Raw genomic sequence first — 23,019 nt, forward strand, 5'->3', positions numbered from 1 at the left:
TTATGATTTGGTAAGCCTTTGTTAAAAGATATACTAAAAGAGGTGATTCAACAAGAAAGAAATTGAAACCACAAAAAAAGAACACAGGAAATAAAGACATTCTTAAGCTTGTTGGTAAGTATAAAAATAAGTATTGGCTATAAAATATGTTAATGATGAAATTGAGGGGCAATGTTAAAATAAGTTGGAATTAAAATGCCAGACAACAGTAACATGGGGTAAATCAGAGTTAATTTTTCTAAGATCCTTGCATTATATAGGTATTCTGTAGGAAGGGGGCATAAAGATGTCGAACAACACTAAACATCTTTCTGTTAATATACAAGTTAAAATTTAAGATAAATCATTATTTTAAAAGTCAGGTGAAATGTATACCTTCTGAACCAGAAAACAAGACAAAAGAGAGAAATTCTGTCAAAATAAAAAAGCGGCCTGAGCGTCAGGTGAGGGAGGGAGAAGGGGTGGAAGGCCCGAGTCCTGCGTTAGGTGTGCGTAAGGCTCTGCGTGGGTCCTGGAGGCGGTACTGTGTCGGAACAGGTTAAAGGTTAGATTGTAAGAAAAGGAAATAGAAGCCATGTTTCGAAGACCTGTAGTGCAGGTCCTTCATCAGTTTGTAAGACATGAGTCTGAAATAGCTGGCAGTTTGGTTCTCGAAAGATCTCTGAATCGTGTGCAGTTACTTGGTCGAGTAGGTCAGGACCCTGTCATGAGACAGGTAGAAGGAAAAAACCCAGTCACAATATTTTCTCTAGCAACAAATGAGATGTGGCGATCAGGGGAAAATGAAACACACCAAATGGGTGATGTCAGTCAAAAGACAACGTGGCACAGAATTTCAGTATTCCGACCAGGCCTGAGAGATGTGGCATATCAGTATGTGAAAAAGGGGTCTCGAATTTATGTGGAAGGGAAAGTAGACTATGGTGAATATATGGATAAAAATAACGTGAGACGACAAGCAACAACAATTATAGCTGATAACATTATATTTCTGAGTGACCAGACGAAAGAGAAGGCATAGAATGGACGATTCTTCTTTGGCCATTGTTTGGTACAGTCTCGTTTCCAAATCTTGATAGTCTTTATAGTTTCTGAGGGCAAGAATTAAAATACTCTATGTAAAATGAGTGATAATATTTTTCCTGACTGCTGTTCTCCTCCCCATTTTTGTGTCATGAACCTTGGTAGCTCCTGTATGTTATGGTATTCACTAGTTGTTTATTCTTTAAGAGGTGGTTTCTGTGTATAAGTATACAAAATAGTGAACTGTTAGGTTCATCCGTGTTATGGCAGAGGGATAACTGTCCTTTCGGAAGGCCCCCCCGCCCCCCTTTTTTGTGCACACTTCTATTATAGTATTGATTTAGCCACTCAGTGTGTATTGAGCATTGCTGTACGTCATACGTTTATCCCATGGTTGTAAATACTGATTTCCTTATCTGTTTGGTTTATAGACTAGAAGGCAAGAACTGTACCTTCTTTATGTACCTGCGTCTTAACCATTGCTTGGCACAGAATAGGCAATAAATGTTGACACGTGAATGATCCCAACGGGATATTAAGCTTTAGCCTAAATTGTAGGGGCTTGGTGAACAGTGGTTAATATCTAATCTAAATAGCTTCAAGATGAACCTACATTATTCACGTCTTCTGTTTTTGGACAATTTCACTAGTAGCATTTGTGAAACAGAGTTTACTAGCAGTAAAGACCTAAAGTATAACTAGGAATGAAGTAGTCCATCTCCAGGTGATGACATAGGCTCTGGTTTCACTATTTTCTATCTTTCTAAACCCCATTCTCTGTCCTTTTCGTCTCATACAGAGCTCTCAGGGGAGTCCCTGCCTCTCTAGGTTAGCGCCCCAGGTATGACATTTTCCTCTTAGTTTGTACATGGTCTCTTGATGTACATACTGTGTACAATTGTGTACGCACAGTTACCTTTATTATAAGATTCTGACAGAGTACTAGTAATTTACTAGTAAAGATTACATAAAATGAAAAAAAATAAATAAATAAAATAAAAAAAAAATAAAAAAGCAAGAAAGGAGTAAAATCAGAAAAAAAAATGGAAGAGAGGAAGAATAATTATACAGTTAAATAAATTATATTGAAAATACAAATTAAATTGTAATAACTATTCAAATATGGCAGTAATTACAAAGAATGTGAATGAATTAAATCTACCCTCAAAGATAGAATATCAGATTTGACTATAAATAAAATCCAGTTATATTCTGTTTATATGTAAGTTCACATGTCCCAGTTTGCTCAGGACCATGCTGGACTCACCTATTGTCCTAGCTTAATTATTAATAGCATCCCTTTTACTCTCTAAAGTTCTGGCTTGGATAATAAATGACACATTAAAAGCAACAATATACAAGTAAATTGAAAACAAATGGGTGAAAGTATAGACTGAACAAATATTTACCAAAAGAATGTTGGTATAGAAATATCAATAACAAATAAAAAGGAATTTAAGATAAAAGTCATTAAATAATGACAAAGGGGCATCTCATAAAACTAAAAGGAACAATCCACCAAGGAGATTAAACAATCATTAACTTGTAAGCCTTCTACAATCATCCTAAAATATGTAAAGCAAAAAATGACATAAGTACAAGCAAGATGGAGAGGCTCATAATAATGGTGGGATCTTTTAATACAGTTCTCTGAGAAACTAATTGATAAATTAGAAAAAATAGTAAATATGGAAAGAATTTGTACAACAAACTTAATCTTAGTTTCTACAGAAAATACACGTTGTTATCAAGTGACTATGAAACAGTTATAGAAATTACCCATGTACTAGACCATAAAGTCTGTGCTCCTCAATTCTGGGGCTACCTTGAGACTGCTTTTGGTTGCACTAACTAGCTCTGTCCATTCCAAGCCCCACCTGTCTGTGCCAAGAGCTGAAGAAATCAACTCATTGACATACCTATAATCTATTCATGGTTGACGCTCTATTCAACAAGTCCTGAAGAATCAGTATTATATTAATGTTCTCTGCCCAACATGCAATCCATACTCCTAAAAAATGGATTGGAGAGAAAACCACAATAAAAATTATGAAACATTTAAACTGAATGACAATAGAAATAACATTTTGAAACTTGTGTGATGGAACTAATGTGGTAACTAGAATGTTATTTCCTTGAATGCCTTTTTGAAAAAGTAAAACTTTAAATAAATAAAAAAGATAGAAAAAGAAAATAGAATAAATAAAATGAGGAGAAAGATAATAATAAAGATGAGAGTAGAAATTAATAATATAAAAAAGCAGCCAAACAAAAAGAAAAATAATGATTATGAAACAATAGCTGGTCTTTGAAAAGACTAATAAAGTACAAAAATATGTAGAAGACTACTCCTGAAATGGAACACACAGACACACCCACATATATACACACAAATGCATCTTTTACATATTTACTAAGGTGTGTGTGTGTGTCTGTGTTTGTGTCTGTGTATATGTGTATTAAGGATATTTATCCTTTAAAAGGTGAAGATTTGAAAAACTGTGGTAGATTGGTAGAATGAAATAATGCACAGATGTTCGAATAAATGGAGTAAATCTGTAAATATCATGAGTAAATCTTCATAACATAATAGAATGGAAAGAGCAAATTGCAGAATGTTATCTAGAGCATGGTATTATTTAAGTGAATATGAAAATCACATGAAACTATTGTTTATGAATGATATATATATATAATAAAGTATAACCACTTGGGTTGACTACACACCTAATTTATGATACTTTCCTCTGGAGAAAGAAAGCAAGAAAGAGGAAAAGAGGATTTCAGAAAAAAAAAGAGAGCTTCCACTAATTTGTAGGTTCTGTTTCTTTTGTTTTAAAAATCTGAAGGAATATGACAATCCTTTTTTTCTTCCTGTTAAGTTATAGGTGGTGGCTCAGTTTGTAAGGTATTAATGTCCTTTTCTAGATTCAAATGCTTCTCTATCAGCTCTTCTGGTACAAGGGATATCATCAGAAATCTGGGATCCAGATATATTCTGAGGTCAATGTGGTGATCTAGGGTATCTCCAATATTCCCTACACTAACTTTATGGGTTGTCATGAATCTCCTACAACAGCAATTCTCAATCTCACTATACCTAATACTCTACCATCTTCTAAACAAATAATTGTATAATATACTATCCTAAAATAAAATCATTAAATAACACAGCACGACTTCATGCAGTTTTTAAAAATCAATGCAGGGCTTCCCTGGTGGCGCAGTGGTTAAGAACCCGTCTGCCAATGCAGGGGACATGGGTTCGAGCCCTGGTCTGGGAAGATCCCACAAGCCACGGAGCAACTAAGCCCATGCGCCACAACTACTGAAGCCTGCGCAGCTACAGCCCGTGCTCCACAACAAGAGAAGCCACCGCAGTGAGAAGCTCGCGCACCGCAACGAAGAGTAGCCCCTGCTCGCCACAACTAGAGAAAGCCCGCTTGCAGCAACTGAGACCCAATGCACCCAAAAATAAATAAAATAAAATAAATAAATTTATAAGAGAAAAAATCAATGTATACCTAACTATAAACTGAAGAAGAAATAAAAGTAATTTAAAATAAAACAATATATATTTAAATATGTAAATGTTCAGGCACTATTATATTTGAAATTGTAATAAAATATTCAGTTACTTAAGTCTATCAAGCTATCAAATAGGTGGATACAAAAGGAGACCAATATATGTGTGTTACATAATACAGCCTAACACCATAAACAATGTGATTTTCTAAAATGGTTAACATCTCTTGATAAAGACCTCAGCAAGGTATTGGACAATCTTCCCTCAACTTATACAGCATTGGCATCCTCAGGAAATTAGGTGTATACTATAAACTTTCAGCTCTAAGCTTACATCAGTGGTTCTCAGCATTAATGTGCAACAGAAGGCTCAATAAATCACGGATTTCTTGGTCTCACCCATGAGTTTTTGATTCAGTAGGTCTGGAGAGGAGCCCCAAAATCTGCATTTAAAACAATTTCTCAGATGATGATGGTGCTGTTGGTCTGGAGGCCGAACTTTTAAGAACCACAATTTAAAAATTTTAAATGTTCTTTTTACATATATGAATGCCTTACAGAACATTTGAAAGACATGTGTAAACATTTTTAGTTAGGCGTGACTGTCCCATTGTTGCAGGAGGTATAGCATCCCTGGTACCCACGCACTAAATGCCAAGGTAGTTCACCTTCTTGCATGGTAGTTCAGAGTTCCAAGCACAAGCATTCTAAGAGTAGGAATATGGAAGCTATCAATCTTTTACATCCTGAGCCAGAAACTGGCACTTCCATTGTATTCTATTATTCATGGAGTCAAAGACATTGCTCAAGGCCTAAGATCTTGTCACCTCCACCAGTTCCAGGTGCAGAAAAGGTTCCTCAGATACAGTATCCCAGGTACAGCTCCTCAAGTGCCATTCTTCTCTATCTGCCCCTCACACATCCACCATACAATGTTGGGACAGAGATAAGATAACTTCAGCAGATACTACCATTCAAACAGAAGAGAATGGGAGGCACACAGCAGATTTTGGTCCACAGAAATTCTGAAATCAATTGGTCATATGCTGCCAGTTTACTAAAGATTGAATTGTGTCCCCCGCCCCCAAATTCATATGTTGAAGCCCTAACCGCCAAAGCAATGAAATTTGGAGATGGGGCCCTTGGGAAATAATTAGGCCATGAGGCAGGAGCCCTCATCATGGGATTAGATGTGATAGAATTTTCTCTCTCTTTCTCTGTGTCATGTGAAGTTACAGCAAGAAGACAGCCATCTGCCAGCCAGGAAGAGGCCTCTCACCAGGAACTCAATCTGCCTGTACCTTAATCTTTGACTTGCCAGGCTCTAGAACTGTGAGAAATCTTTGTTGTTTAAGCCACCCAGTTTATGAAATTCTGTTACGGTAGCCCAAGGAAAGTAACACACTGTTCCATGATTAGTGCCCAGCCCTGCCTGCAGATAAAGACTGTCTGCAGCTCTTGCTCCAGTTTTTTGAGTTCTCTATTTCAGTCATCCTTCCTTTTTTTTTTAAATTTTTATTTATTTATTTATTTATTTTTGGCTGTGTTGAGTCTTCGTTTCTGTGCGAGGGCTTTCTCTAGTTGTGGCAAGTGGGGGCCACTCTTCATCGCGGTGCGCGGGCCTCTCACTATCGCAGCCTCTCTTGTTGCAGAGCACAGGCTCCAGACGCGCAGGCTCAGTAGTTGTGGCTCACGGGCCTAGTTGCTCCGCGGCATGTGGGATCTTCCCAGACCAGGGCTCGAACCCGTGTCCCCTGCATTAGCAGGCAGATTCTCAACCACTGCGCCACCAGGGAAGCCCCATCCTTCCTTTTCCATAAAAAAATTAACTTATGTCTGCAGCCAGGTAACCCATGTTTCCAGCTAGGTTTGAGGTCTAAAGACCTCTTTCTATTTTGCATTGTTCTGTTCCTTCAGTCCAAGCTGATGCTATTTCTTTTAAAACATTGTGGGTTTTTTATATATCAGTTTATAATCAACTCCATTCAACAAAAGACACACCCACATTTCTTTCCAAGACAAGTCTTTTTATACCTATTCCTAAGAAATCACTGTGGGATAATGCACTTAATATTCTCAAACATACTATTGTATAGTTGAGAAGGTCTAAAAAGTATGCCTTTAAAATAAGTAGAAGGTGTATGAGGTCCTGCCTTAAACCTTTCTGAGGCCTTAACAAATGGTCTTATAGCCACTTACATCTTAATTTGATTCTTGCCTTAAAGGAATTTCTTTGATTTTGCTTAGAGAAACTTGGATTAAAAACATCCCATTAGGGGCTTCCCTGGTGGCGCAGTGGTTGAGAATCTGCCTGCCAACGCAGGGGACACGGGTTCGAGCCCTGGTCTGGGAAGATCCCACATGCCGCGGAGCAACTAGGCCCGTGAGCCACAACTACTGAGCCTGTGCGTCTGGAGTCTGTGCTCCGCAACAAGAGAGGCCGCGATAGTGAGAGGCCCGCGCACCGCGATGAAGAGTGGCCCCCGCTTGCCGCAACTAGAGAAAGCCCTCGCACAGAAACGAAGACCCAACACAGCCAAAAATTATAAAAACCCCATTAAAACATGCTTGTTTTAACTCAGCAAATCCTTAATTCTTTATATTTTCTCTAAATTTTGCTCAAAATGTGACCAGTTCTATTTAGCTTAGCTTATCTTTCTCTTTTTCCTATTTTATCATATGCAGCTAAAATACACAAGTTGATGTTTTTGAGATTCCACTTAAAAACTTTATCTGATACACCAGTTTATTTGATACGTTTTCTATTTTCCACATGAATGCAGGCAACAGCTTCACTAAACTTCCTGCCACTGCATAACAACAGACTGTTTCTCTAGCCTCTGGTAACATTTTTTTCATTTCCTTTAAGCCTCATCAACAGTCTCCTAAAGGCCCTTCCAACTTTAACTAATAGCCTCCTTGAGGCCCGTACAGCTTCTACTCACTGCCTCACCCTAGAGGCATGTGATTGAGACAGTCACTACCCCCAAATCTTGCATATAGCCTTAGCCAGGACGGCTAGAATGCTGAGCTTATGTGGGCAACTCTTCTCCATACATTCTGAGTCTTCTCACCTGGTCTCTCATGAAGTTTAGGCAGACTTCTTGTATGCTGGAGGAGGGCTCCACAAGTAAATACTCTTGAGAGAGAAAAAGGCAAAGCCACTAGTCTCCTAAGTCCAGGCCCCAGAGACAGGCACACCTGCTCTTCTGGCAAACACTTACAAAGCCCACCCAGGGATGTCCCTGGCGGTCCGGTGGTTAAGACTCCGCCTTCCAATGCGGGGGATGTGGGCGATCCCTGGTTGGGGAATTAAGATCCCACATACTGTGGACTGCAGCCAAAAATTTTTAAAAAACAACAACAAAAAAGCCCACCCAGATTCCAGGGGGAGGAAACAGACCTCACCTTTCAATGGACAGAGTAGCAAAGAATCTGTGTCTACCTTTAATGTACCACACCTCCTATCACTATAACAACCAAAAATGTCCTTTCCTTTTTCAAAAATTCTTCCCAGGGAAGAGGAGCACACTCTGTGAAATTTCTGTTAAGAAGACTTGAATTTTTCAACTTGACTTTAGGAGAACTGCTATTCCCAAGAACCTGAGTTGTAATGTTCAGTTTCAGTGAAGAAGCTGTTTTCTCTGGGGAAACGACCACATCCACAGAGTTTCTTGATCATACTGGGGACACCTATGTGGGCTAGAAAGGACTTTACAAGACTAGCAAGTGCTCTTTTCCTTGGGATTAACTTTGACTGTTTTCGAGGTGTTGCAAGGCAATCACCAAGTGCCTCTATTTTGGCCAACAAATGCATCCCTGGTTTGTCTCCAGGGAATTCCCAAAGTGAGTTTCCTATTCATAAGTGGAGAGTCTAGACTTAGAAATCTTTTTAGATTTCTTCTGGAAGAGGTAGGAACGAGATTCTCTGGGCTCTTACTGGCCTGGTCTGCTACTACAAACTTCCTTATACAGACTATGCTTAAGTCTTTATCACTCTGCTCAGCTGGAGCTGCCTGGGCAGTGTTAGGACAGAAGAAAATAATTAAAAGGCTCAGGATTCAGACAAAAAGGTGCTGAGGGCCTAAACTTCTGCGGAGCCAGAGCTAATGCCATGGCCCAGGACTGAGGAGGCCATCTATAACCTATGGGTGCAAAAACTCTTCAGAGGAAGGACTCTGTGGTATTCTTCTGTGCAGTCTTTCAAAACTTCTGCTAAAACACAAACTTTCTAAACTACAAAGTGTGACGACAGACATTTGTGTAAAGCCAGAATCTTCAGAACTGAGGGCTCTCCCCAATGCAATAGCATTTATAAATCACCTGTGACTAAACCCTTCCTTCCCTAGCAATGGGCTGGAAGGATTTTCGAAGCCTCTTGCCTTTGTGTAAGTGAACAATTTCTTTCAGCTTGGGGTTTGCACCTCTCCTACTGCTTAGAATTTCTTTACTCTGCTATTTTCAGTGAGCCATGAATAAACACCGAGGTCATCTACAGGGGCTCGGGTCATGAAGTTAAATGCTGTCGACCTTGCAATTTCCACTCCAGTTACATATAGATGATGCTTGCGAATAGTAAGCACTAAATAAATTTTCTAAGTTGCTTATCAGTCAAGGATTCTATGCTATTTTGTAGATCTATTTCTCCTTTTTTTTAAAACGTACTAATTTCACATTAGTGCCCTGGTTAATTTATTTCAAACCATCTCAAACCTATGTAGTCCCTCTGTATTCCTGATTTAGGAAATTGAGACACACAGAAACAACCCAAAGTATTAACATGTTGTCCGTTTTTGTCAGAGCTTTTTTTACATCCAGAAGAATTCAGCTGAATCACACATGTGGTCTACAAAAACAAACATAGGAAAACTATTCCTGATTTTAAATTAGTTAGAAGTGGAGAGAAGTTTCTTTTTTCCTTTTATCAAAGAAAAACCTTTGGTTTCCTTTCGTAAATGCTTAATCATGTTCTAAGCAATTCCAAGCATGAATTTATCACTGATGAATACAAACTACAATGGCTAATTTTCTTAGATTTTTTGGGGTTTTATAAACTAATCGATAGATTAACTGCATGAAAAGTAGAATGTTAAGCTATTTCTACTTTTTTTGGTAAAAGATCAGATTAATTTTTTAAGCCAAACCCCAATGAGGAATTTTCCAGAAAGTCACAGACTATAATTGTAATTTTGTAACGCATGGGAATTTTATCTGTGCCAATTGGAACTTGGAAGGAAATAGTATACAGTTACTTGTCTCTTTCTGCAGGTCATGTTACAATGCTTCTAAAGACTAAGCCAATATGCAGTGTGTGTTGTACAGTAACATCTACAGTGAGAGAAAGGGGGAAGAAAAGCTGAGCTGGTCAAATGCAATGTCCTCTTTCATGAGGTCAGCCAATAGGAATTGTAACAGCTAATATCCTAGACAGTGGGAATGCAGTAAAGGATTTTTTCCCTTCTTTCCCAAGAGAAAAAATAAATATCAAGGCAGTCATTTTGAAATCCAGAAAAATCACAGCTGGAAACCCAAAATAAACCATCTTCAACTCTCAGATTCTGACATTTGATCTGTTACCTCTTTGGGAGTCCAGCTAAAGTAGGGAAATTAACTTTACAAGGAGTGTCATCCTGATTTCTATTAGGGGATCCCAGTTAGAGGTAACTTGCTACTCGGATTAAGGTCTATGTACACCTTTAAAGTTTAATACCACTTACAACTATTTAATATAAATGATTCCTATCCTTTTACACTCTCTTTCGGCAACCTGACTTTTATCATCTTCTTCACCAAGTCAGATAAGTCTTTATGAAGTCTAACCTGGATGCTTTCCTGAATCACAGATTTCACTCCCTTACACGCCTTTACATACATGTCAGTCCCCATCCTTCCTACTTTGAAAGGTTCCATCCCAACTCTCATCCTCTTGCCTGATGAAGTGGGGATGGGATGTAGGATTCTTCAAAATCATTGCACAATCAACCAACTTCTCTCCACGAGCTGCATCTACTGCCCTTGCTGCCTTATTTCTATTTGGAAGCAAAAGGACAGCAAAACAAAACAAAACAAAAATGAGGGACCAAAGGATGGATATGTCCAGCCTTTTGTATTACTACTGGCTTCAGAGTAACTGATTGTGCATTTAATCCACATGGATCTTGGCCGTATACTGTGTCCAGTGAGGTTGGCCTCAGTGTAAAATAGATAAGGTAAAGACCAAATGGTAAAACCAAATCATGTCCATTGCCCATCTCACACCTTTTCTCAGCAACACCTGAAAATCCTCTTTAGCATATCCCTGTAAATTCTGTTAGATTAACATTTGTTAAAACTCTTCCTCTTCTAAAGTACTGATGAAAGCTTATAGACAACATTATAAACTCATTTTAATAAAATATTCTCTCCATAAAAATAGTACACAATTACATGGCACTTTCCATGTAACATGGCACTGTTCTAATATCTCACATACACAGAGTCATCTAAGCCTCACCAGATCCCTGTGTGGTAGGTATGATTATATCCTCATATTACGGTATAGATGGGGAAACTGAGAGACACACAGGCTAAGTAACTTTCCTGAGGTTTCAGAGGCAGTAAACAGCAAGCAGGCCATAGGTTTGAACTCAGGAAGTCTTGATTCCATGCTCTTAACTATGATGGTATGCTGCCTCTCTGGCCGCCAGAGGTCAGCTTCCCTGAAGGAATCAAGATTGACTGAGGTGCGATGCTTTGCCAAGAGAAGCATAGAAGAGTCTGGGGATTCCCATCGTGTTTATAGCATGGGGTTTCTACACAAAAGAACGCTGGCAACAGATGAGAGATAACAAATATGCCTTGACTCAGAAATTTCCTGATGCAATTCTTCTGAGGCTTGTTTGAGAGAAACATAAAACACTTCTGGGAAAAATATAGATTTAGAGGCATTACAGGGTACCCAGAGCATAGAGGACCAGAGATGTACATATATCATTTTTCTGCTGCTCATCAAGTTAATTCTCCAAACATTTATTAAGCATCTATTATTCGTAAGACCGTAGACCAACAGGGCAATGCAAAGATGAATTCTGTTTGTTTGGAGTCTGGAATGAATGATCCTTGTTATTAAACTCGACTTGTAGAGCAGATGTTCTTGAACTTTGCCACATATTAAAACCACCTGGGGAGTTCCAATTAAAAATCTCATGAGAGGGGCTTCCCTGGTGGCGCAGTGGTTGAGAATCTGCCTGCTAATGCAGGGGACACGGGTTCGAGCCCTGGTCTGGGAAGATCCCACATGCTGCGGAGCAACTGGGCCCGTGAGCCACAACTACTGAGCCTGCGCGTCTGGAGCCTGTGCTCCGCAACAAGAGAGGCCGCGATAGTGAGAGGCCCGCGCACTGCGATGAAGAGCGGCCCCCTCTTGCCGCAACTGGAGAAAGCCCTCGCACAGAAACGAAGACCCAACACAGCCAAAAATAAATAAATTAATTAATTTAAAAAAAAATCTCATGAGAAAAATTCCAAAGACCCCAGACCAATAAATTCAGAATCTCTAGGGTGGGACAAAGACATGAACATCTTTTTAAAGCTCCTCAGTTATTCCATTATGAAGCCGAGGTTGACAATACCAAGAACCACCACTTTAGGGGATCCTTTGTGTCAGAGTCTACTTGTCCTTAGCAACCACTATGGAAAACAGTATGGAGGTTCCTTACAAAACTAAAAATAGAAAAAGGATCTCTCTTGTCCTTGCATTTTCTTTTTTTTTTTTTTTTCTTCCTGAACAGATAGGTAATAGGCTGTAGTTTCCTTATTGCATTTTATTTAACCCATTTAGAGTGCCTTTATCTGGAGCATTCATTTGCTTCTAATTCAACAGTGGCATCAGGAGGTGTGGTGTAGGGTAGGGGTGGCCACTGCTATTTGCTTTCCATTTTGGACTATGGAAGATTCTATGGACAGTTAGATGGGAAGCAATATAATGTTGTGAAAAGGTCTGAGCTCTAGAGATCTTGGCTCACATCTCAGTTTTTCTATTCCGTGTTATGACCTTGGGTGAGTCGCTTAACTCTTAAGTCTTGGTTTCCGTTTTTGTAAAATAGTGATAATAATGTCTGTTTGTGAGAACTAAACCAAATAACTAATGTAAAGTGACCGGTACAGAGTATGTGCTCAATGAACAGCATCTTCTCTGCTATAATTATCTTGCTAATTAAAATGAACTCTGGCAGCTCTACCCACCACCAGAGCCTCCCATCAAGCCTCTTAGATAGCCTCAACCACCAGAGGGCAGACAACAGAAGCAAGAAAAACTACAATCCTGCAGCCTGTGGACCAAAAACCACAGTTACAGAAAGACAGAGAAGATGAAAAGGCAGAGGGCTATGTACCAGATGAAGGAACAAGAAAAAACCCCAGAAAAACAACTAAATGAAGTGGAGATAGGCAACCTTCCAGAAAAAGAATTCAGAATAATGATAGTGAAGATGATCCAGGACCTCGAAATAAGAATGGAGGCAAAGATTGAGAAGATGCAAGAAATGATTAACAAAGACCTAGAAGAATTAAAGAACAAACAAACAGAGATGACCAATACAATAACTGAAATGAAAACTACACTAGAAGGAATCAATAGCAGAATAACTGAGGCAGAAGAACGGATAAGTGACCTGGAAGACAGAATGGTGGAATTCACTGCTGCGGAACAGACTAAAGAAAAAAGAATAAAAAGAAATGAAGACAGCCTAAGAGACCTCTGGGACAACATTAAACGCAACAACATTCGCATTATAGGGGTCCCAGAAGGAGAAGAGAGAGAGAAAGGACCTGAGAAAATATTTGAAGAGATTATAATCAAAAACTTCCCTAACATGGGAAAGGAAATAGCCACCCAAGTCCAGGAAGCGCAGAGAGTCCCATACAGAATAAACCCAAGGAGAAACACGCCGAGACACATAGTAATCAAAGTGGCAAAAATTAAAGACAAAGAAAAATTATTGAAAGCAGCAAGGGAAAAACGACAAATAACATACAAGGGAACCCCCATAAGGTTAACAGCTGATTTCTCAGCAGAAACTCTGCAAGCCAGAAGGGAGTGGCATGAAATACTTAAAGTGATGAAAGGGAAGAACCTACAACCAAGATTACTCTACCCAGCAAGGATCTCATTTAGATTTGATGGAGAAATCAAAAGCTTTACAGACAAGCAAAAGCTAAGAGAATTCAGCACCACCAAACCAGCTTTACAACAAATGCTAAAGGAACTTCTCTAAGTGGGAAACACAAGAGAAGAAAAGGACCTACAAAAACAAACCCAAAACAATTAAGAAAATGGTCATAGGAACATACATATCGATAATTACCTTAAACGTGAATGGATTAAATGCCCCAACCAAAAGACATAGACTGGCTGAATGGATACAAAAACAAGACCCATATATATGCTGTCTACAAGAGACCCACTTCAGACCTAGGGACACATACAGACTGAAAGTGAGGGGATGGAAAAAGATATTCCATGCAAATGGAAATCAAAAGAAAGCTGGAGTAGCTATACTCATATCAGATAAAATAGACTTTAAAATAAAGAATGTTACAAGAGACAAGGAAGGACACTACATAATGATCCAGGGATCAATCCAAGAAGAAGATATAACAATTATAAATATATATGCACCCAACATAGGAGCACCTCAATACATAAGGCAACTGCTAACAGCTATAAAAGAGGAAATCGACAGTAACACAATAATAGTGGGGGACTTTAACACCTCACTTACACCAATGGACAGATCATCCAAAATGAAAATAAATAAGGAAACAGAAGCTTTAAATGACACAATAGACCAGATAGATTTAATTGATATATATAGGACATTCCATCCAAAAACGGCAGATTACACGTTCTTCTCAAGTGCACACGGAACATTCTCCAGGATAGATCACATCTTGGGTCACAAATCAAGCCTCAGTAAATTTAAGAAAATTGAAATCATATCAAGCATCTTTTCTGACCACAACGCTATGAGATTAGAAATGAATTACAGGGAAAAAAACGTAAAAAAGACAAACACATGGAGGCTAAACAATACGTTACTAAATAACCAAGAGATCACTGAAGAAATCAAACAGGAAATAAAAAAATACCTAGAGACAAATGACAATGAAAACACGACGACCCAAAACCTATGGGATGCAGCAAAAGCGGTTCTAAGAGGGAAGTTTATAGCTATACAAGCCTACCTAAAGAAACAAGAAAAATCTCAAGTAAACAATCTAACTTTACACCTAAAGAAACTAGAGAAAGAAGAACAAACAAAACCCAAAGTTAGCAGAAGGAAAGAAATCATAAAGATCAGAGCAGAAATAAATGAAATAGAAACAAAGAAAACAATAGCAAAGATCAATAAAACTAAAAGTTGGTTCTTTGAGAAGATAAACAAAATTGATAAGCCATTAGCCAGACTCATCAAGAAAAAGAGGGAGAGGACTCAAATCAATAAAATCAGAAATGAAAAAGGAGAAGTTACAACAGACACCGCAGAAATACAAAACATCCTAAGAGACTACTACAAGCAACTTTATGCCAATAAAATGGACAACCTGGAAGAAATGGACAAATTCTTAGAAAGGTATAACCTTCCAAGACTGAACCAGGAAGAAACAGAAAATATCAACAGACCAATCACAAGTAATGAAATTGAAACTGTGATTAAAAATCTTCCAACAAACAAAAGTCCAGGACCAGATGGCTTCACAGGTGAATTCTATCAAACATTTAGAGAAGAGCTAACACCCATCCTTCTCAAACTCTTCCAAAAAATTGCAGAGGAAGGAACTCTCCCAAACTCATTCTATGAGGCCACCATCACCCTGATACCAAAACCAGACAAAGACACTACAAAAAAAGAAAATTACAGACCAATATCACTGATGAATATAGATGCAAAAATCCTCAACAAAATACTAGCAAACAGAATCCAACAACACATTAAAAGGATCATACACCACGATCAAGTGGGATTTATCCCAGGGATGCAAGGATTCTTCAATATACGCAAATCAATCAATGTGATACACCATATTAACAAATTGAAGAATAAAAACCATATGATCATCTCAATAGATGCAGAAAAAGCTTTTGACATAATTCAACACCCATTTATGATAAAAACTCTCCAGAAAGTGGGCATAGAGGGAACCTACCTCAACATAATAAAGGCCATATATGACAAACCCACAGCAAACATCATTCTCAATGGTGAAAAACTGAAAGCATTTCCTCTAAGATCAGGAACGAGACAAGGATGTCCACTCTCACCACTATTATTCAACATAGTTCTGGAAGTCCTAGCCACGGCAATCAGAGAAGAAAAAGAAATAAAAGGAATACAAATTGGAAAAGAAGAAGTAAAACTGTCACTGTTTGCGGATGACATGATACTATACATAGAGAATCCTAAAACTGCCACCAGAAAACTGCTAGAGCTAATTAATGAATATGGTAAAGTTGCAGGTTACAAAATTAATGCACAGAAATCTCTTGCATTCCTATACACTAATGATGAAAAATCTGAAAGAGAAATTATGGAAACACTCCCATTTACCATTGCAACAAAAAGAATAAAATACCTAGGAATAAACCTACCTAGGGAGACAAAAGACCTGTATGCAGAAAACTATAAGACACTGATGAAAGAAATTAAAGATGATACCAACAGATGGAGAGATATACCATGTTCTTGGATTGGAAGAATCAACATTGTGAAAATGAGTATACTACCCAAAGCAATCTACAGATTCAATGCAATCCCTATCAAATTACCAATGGCATTTTTTACGGAGCTAGAACAAATCATCTTAAAATTTGTATGGAGACACAAAAGACCCCGAATAGCCAAAGCAGTCTTGAGGCAAAAAAATGGAGCTGGAGGAATCAGACTCCCTGACTTCAGACTATACTACAAAGCTACAGTAATCAAGACAATATGGTACTGGCACAAAAACAGAAACATAGATCAATGGAACAAGATAGAAAGCCCAGAGATTAACCCACGCACCTATGGTCAACTAATCTATGACAAAGGAGGCAAAGATATACAATGGAGAAAAGACAGTCTCTTCAATAAGTGGTGCTGGGAAAACTGGACAGCCACATGTAAAAGAATGAAATTAGAATACTCCCTAACACCATACACAAAAATAAACTCAAAATGGATTAGAGACCTAAATATAAGACTGGACACTATAAAACTCTTAGAGGAAAACATAGGAAGAACACTCTTTGACATAAATCACAGCAAGATCTTTTTCGATCCACCTCCTAGAGTAATGGAAATAAAAACAAAAATAAACAAGTGGGACCTAATGAAACTTCAAAGCTTTTGCACAGCAAAGGAAACCATAAACAAGACGAAAAGACAACCCTCAGAATGGGAGAAAATATTTGCAAATGAATCAACGGACAAAGGATTAATCTCCAAAATATATAAACAGCTCATTCAGCTCAATATCAAAGAAACAAACACCCCAATCCAAAAATGGGCAGAAGACCTAAATAGACATTTCTCCAAAGAAGACATACAGACGGCCACGAAGCACATGAAAAGATGCTCAACATCACTAATTATTAGAGAAATGCAAATCAAAACTACAATGAGGTATCACCTCACTCCTGTTAGAATGGGCATCATCAGAAAATCTACAAACAACAAATGCTGGAGAGGGTGTGGAGAAAAGGGAACCCTCTTGCACTGTTGGTGGGAATGTAAATTGATACAGCCACTATGGAGAACAATATGGAGGTTCCTTAAAAAACTAAAAATAGAATTACCATATGACCCAGCAATCCCACTACTGGGCATATACCCAGAGAAAACCGTAATTCAAAAAGACACGTGCACCCGAATGTTCATTGCAGCACTATTTACAATAGCCAGGTCATGGAAGCAACCTAAATGCCCATCAACAGACGAATGGATAAAGAAGTTGTGGTACATATATACGATGGAATATTATTCAGCCATAAAAAGGAACGAAATTGAGTCATTTGTTGAGAAGTGGATGGATCTAGAGACTGTCATACAGAGTGAAGTAAGTCAGAAAGAGAAAAACAAATATCGTATGTTAATGCATGTATGTGGAACGTAGAAAAATGGTACAGATGAGCCAGTTTGCAGGGCAGAAGTTGAGACACAGATGTAGAGAATGGACATATGGACACCAAGGGGGGAAAACTGCGATGAGGTGGGGATGGTGATGTGCTGAATTGGGCGATTGGGATTGACATGTATACACTGATGTGTATAAAACTGATGCCTAATAAGAACCTGCAGTATAAAAAAACAAACAAAACAACTAATACTAAACTTTCATTGGGTTATTTGTATGGAAATATGTTAATATAAATGTTTCAGACATTACATGAAATTTCTAAAAATCTTATATTTGTATTTGTATGGAAATATGTATGGAAATATGTTAATATAAATGTTTCAGACAGTACATGAAATTTCTAAAAATCTTATATTTGTATTTGTATGGAAATATGTATGGAAATATGTTAATATAAATGTTTCAGACATTACATGAAATTTCTAAAAAAAAAAAAAAAAAAAAAAAATGAACTCTGTCCCTTTTAGATGGCTTCTTTGCTAGATTCTTTTATAACTTCCATGCTGTGAGATGAAGCCAAGGGGCTACTCTCCCCCATTCAGACAAATGTCTTTGAAACTGTCCATTTCCTTTAGCAGCAATTTCCCACGCTGGACTGCTAAAGTCACATCTTGGCTTCGCCTTAACAGTTTTTGATTCTTCAGATTCTTTTGTCTCTTTCATTTTTTTCCCATATCCTCAGACTTCCGCTTTAAAAGTGGTCTTTGCTCTCAAGATCTTTCTGTATAGTTCCTCCCTGTTAGCTTTCTCCTCCCTGTGATGAATCCCATTTTATCCCCTCCCCATGCGTTTAGATATATAAAATAGACACTAAAACTCTTTTTATTCCAGCTTTTTACTTCAGCTTTTACTTTTAAGATTAAGGCTATAAAACCCAATGAATATTTCATGTGGAACACTTCTCAGCCTTCATTTGCTGAGGTAGATGTAATAACCAGCAAAAAAGCTGTAATAAAATAAACTCAATAAAGGTCACCAGACAGAACATATTAAGAGACCCAAATTTATGACCGTTTGATGAGTTGAATGTTCTAAAAGAAAATTTCCAAGTTCCCTTTTTATCTCACCTTCTTTAATCTCTTTTCTCAGTTTTCTCTGTTTAGCATCATCCTTTGCAATTAACCCCTACCAGCTTCCTTTTTAAATCCATGAGCACTTTTTATTCCCTATTCTAAGTACTTTGCTTTCACTTTTACCAATTGTGAAACAGACTGAAAGCAATGATCCACTATGTCCGTCTTAGACATCCCTGAATATCACAACACTGGCCCCATTTTATGCTCCGGATCTGCTTTCTTCTCATTTCTCATCTTTCCTGCAAGTCTAGCCTAATGATAGATGGCTCTGTTCAATGCCTCCTTTCAATACATAGAGCAGAGTCTTCTGTGGAAGATTGACTTAATCCTGGTGCCTTCCTCTTTCCACCAACCCACCCATTGACTAAAGATGACAAACATGGATTTGTGAGGTGCCATGAGTGACAAGCAGCAATGAGCTCATATTCACTACTTTAAAGAAAGGTACATCATCAGCCTGCCTAATGCTACTTGTTTTATCAATCTTCTCATTTCTAGTTTAACAATTTTTTCCTACCTTCTGAACCTTTAAATGTAGTTTGTCACCTTCCTCTGACCACTTATATCTGTGCCTTTTATCCACTGTTGTTCTGCTAAATTAGCTTTTCATCAAGGCTGTGAGGTAACATCTTCAATTCCATTTGTCATAAATAAAGATTAGAAGGGCTTTCTTTTGTAGATGATTTTTTTTAATTAATTAATTTATTTATTTATGGCTGTGTTGGGTCTTCGTTTCTGTGCTAGGGCTTTCTCTAGTTGCAGCGAGCGGGGGCCACTCTTCATCGCGGTGCGCGGGCCTCTCACTATCGCGGCCTCCCTTGTTGCGGAGCACAGGCTCCAGACGCGCAGGCTCAGTAATTGTGGCTCATGGGCCCAGTTGCTCCGCGGCATGTGGGATCTTCCCAGACCAGGGCTCGAACCCGTGTCCCCTGCATTGGAGGCAGATTCTCAACTACTGCGCCATCAGGGAAGCCCTGTAGATGATTATTTTTAAAGAATCTTTCTGTCTTATCCATACTATCACTTAATAATTCAATATCTTCTGAATTTTGCTGTATGCTTTTTGGCCTTTTTCTCTTTTTTTGGAGACTGAAATATGTATAAATATGACCTAAAAACAGACTTTCTTCAAGGTAATTTAATGCCTATTGCTCATTGATAACTGTGGGTCTTTCAAATAGGTACCAGTCTGTCAATGTTCTTTAAGCTTTTAAAGATTGTAAATCTTCCTAGTACAAAATTTGAATTATTTTTGAAACAGTTGCAATAATATTGACAAAATACAATCTCTAAAATCCAGAGATTAATTTACCCAAGGTTACTTGTTCTCTCCAAAAATTTTATAAATTGCACTGTTCCTTATATACCTAAGACTAAATATATTCTCCATATCTATGTGACACCAAAATTATGGGCTACAGAGAGGAACAATAAAAGGTCTCCGAACAAGAAATCCCAATGTATTCAAGGAAAAAAATTCCAGTTGGGAAATCATAGCATCAAATAGTTGAATGTAGAAAAAAAAAAAAGCCACCTTCTTAATTTATCCTAAATACTATGTTATCAAGCACAGAGCTAGATACACAATAGAATCTGCAAAAATATGTAGTAACTTGTCAAATTTAGACAATAATATTTTAGCCTAAGTGAATATTTATCATCTAATCAGTTAAGTTGTGATATTAATATAAATACAGAATCATAGGATTACTTACAAATAATACTTTTTTAAAAAATGACATTTGAAGTCATCAAGCTCAGTCATTGACAAACTTAAGTAAACAAAACAAGAGAGCCCTTTCTCCTAAAAAAATCTTAGGAGATAAAAACAGAGTTTCTGGCTTGAAAAATGGGTGGATTCCCATTGTCTAGGCTCATCTCATCCTCCCCATCCCATGAAGACTTGTATGAAAATATCTGATCTAGTTCAATATGTTTATCTATAAGTGAGGACACTAAGGCCTAGACAGGCTAAATATCTTATCCAAGGACATAGACCTCATTAGCAATACAGCATAAACAAGAACTGAAGTCTCCCAATTTCTGGTCTAGAGGGCTCTGTGGTATGTCATGATGTCTCCTCCTCAAAGAAGTCCATTTTGAAAATCATACTATGACCAAAAAAGTTGTAATGGTGAAACATCTTGAGATTCTGCTCAAAATTGTGAAGTGCACATTTGAAGAAAACAAGCACACAAGGCCCATCACTGTGTCTACATATGTCCTGTGCTTTCTGTACTCTTGCATTTATGTTTTTGAACTTACCATTAACAAATGGGTTGTACAGCAGCTTATAACTGAGAATTCTGAGGTTTCACATAGTACATGGGAACCTGTGACTACAGCTATGACAATGAAGATAGAATTATATAAATATTTGTTACGGTACCATTCAGCTGTGTTTAAATTTAGGCAAGTTGTAATGAGTTTGAGTAAGAAATATTTTCAGATATCTTCTATACTGATCACTGCCCTATAGTTATGACTCAGCCAGTGATATAAATCAGCTAATGAACAAACAAATTTCTACAAACTGGATTTATCTTGGGAGTGAGATGTTATCACAAAGCCTCAGGGAAACATTAACGGAACAAATCATGTTTAAAAAAGACTATGAAAACTTTTGTATATTCTTTATTCATAATGATTAAAAATAATCTAATTAATGAGGCCCACTGAATTCAGAACCTATGATATTTATGATCAATATGCATTTTCTCAGTGAACTTGAGCCATAATAAAATACCATAGACTGGGTGGTTTAAACAACAGAAATGTGTTTTCTCACAGTTCTGGAGGCTGGAAATCCAACATCAGTATGCCAGCATGGTTGGGTTCAGGTGAAAGGTTTCTTCCTGACTCTGTAGACACTGCCTTTTCGCTGTGTCCTTACGTGGCAGAGAGAGGGAGAGAGAGAGAGAGGGAGAAAACAACTCTCTGGTGTCTCTTCTTAAAAAGATGCTAATCCTATCAGATAAAGGACCCACCCTTATGACCTCATTTAACCTTAATTCCTTCCATAAAGGTCCTATCTCCAAATACAGTCACATTGTTATGGCCACAACATATAAATTTGGGGGAGACAAAATTCAGCTTATAGTATGCATAATTCTCATTTAATATAAAACTTGGAATACATACCATAACATGGGCCTTTGATATTTATAGCATATATTATAAAATATTTTCTGTATTACATAATTATATTGAAATCCACATTGTATCTATTAGTATAGAGGGAAAACCATTTTTCAAACATCATGTGGGAATAAAATATTTAGTACATATGAATATTTAGTACTTATGAATTTTCCAGATAAGTAAAAATTACCATTATACCACCTTTAGCAAAATCATTAAGTACCATTGTCAAGAGAAAAAAAAAAAGGTAAAAATTACCATTATAAGCAATGAATCCTTAATATTATAACAATTTCATGGAATCATCTGCAACATGTTCACAAGTCTCCCTCTTATAGACAGCATATTTTAAAGACAATTCAAAAATATTTTCTTGACAATGCAAGGTCATCATTTAGAAGATCAAGCTTTATACTCTAACAATGAACAATACAAGATGTGCAAAAATGTTTCCTTCTACTATAAGAGACCCCAGATTTAACATCTCCATCCTCAAAAAAAAAACAAAGCCAGAAAAATCATAATCCCAAATATCTCAGATAAAGACCTTCTATTAGGCTGTTCTACACTGCTATTTATTGGATAAACTGGTATATTAAATTGCAAATCTTCCTTTTACATTTATTCTGAATTAATAAGAGGTAGCCTAAGGGCCTGAAATTTCATCCCTAGGAAAAGAATATGAACTCTGTAACTTTTACGTTTGTTGCTACATGTTCCTTATTTATTTGTGTGTGTGTGTGTGTGTGTTTTAGTTTATCTTAAGAATCAAAGTTATTAAAAATCCAGTGATATGTGAAGACTCATTATTTGAAAGAAATCAAGTTGCATTTAATTTAAATATCCTATAATTCAGGCTTTTCACTAAATGTATTTAGAAGTATAAATTTGGATTAACTTAGCATTAAAGAAATGAATGGGAAATATTATACTGGCATGATGACTGTTACTGAAATATAATCATGTAAATACTTTTCAGCTCCATTGGGAGTAGCCTAAGTACTATTTTTAATGTATATACTTCCTTTTCTCATAGACTCTCCGTATTTAAATAATTTAAACTAAATAAAAACAAATGTTTTTGTACAGTCACAAGAAT

The 23,019-nt window shown here is 37.4% G+C and overlaps 1 protein-coding gene across 1 annotated transcript; it reads left to right on the forward strand.

Moving 5' to 3' along the window:
* Positions 1-454: 454 nt before the first annotated feature.
* LOC103014355 (single-stranded DNA-binding protein, mitochondrial) lies at positions 455-1,127 on the forward strand. Its single transcript, XM_028162171.2, has one exon. It carries the CDS (start codon positions 575-577, stop codon positions 1,019-1,021), a length of 447 nt encoding a protein of 148 aa, XP_028017972.2. The 5' UTR covers positions 455-574; the 3' UTR covers positions 1,022-1,127.
* Positions 1,128-23,019: the final 21,892 nt, after the last annotated feature.

Source organism: Balaenoptera acutorostrata, chromosome 2, assembly GCF_949987535.1.
Source record: "Balaenoptera acutorostrata chromosome 2, mBalAcu1.1, whole genome shotgun sequence".
Taxonomy (NCBI): domain Eukaryota; kingdom Metazoa; phylum Chordata; class Mammalia; order Artiodactyla; family Balaenopteridae; genus Balaenoptera; species Balaenoptera acutorostrata.

Coding starts and splice junctions, on each gene's coding strand:
- LOC103014355 (XM_028162171.2), top strand. CDS start 575: ATGTTTCGAAGACCTGTAGTGCAGGTCCTTCATCAGTTTGTAAGACAT.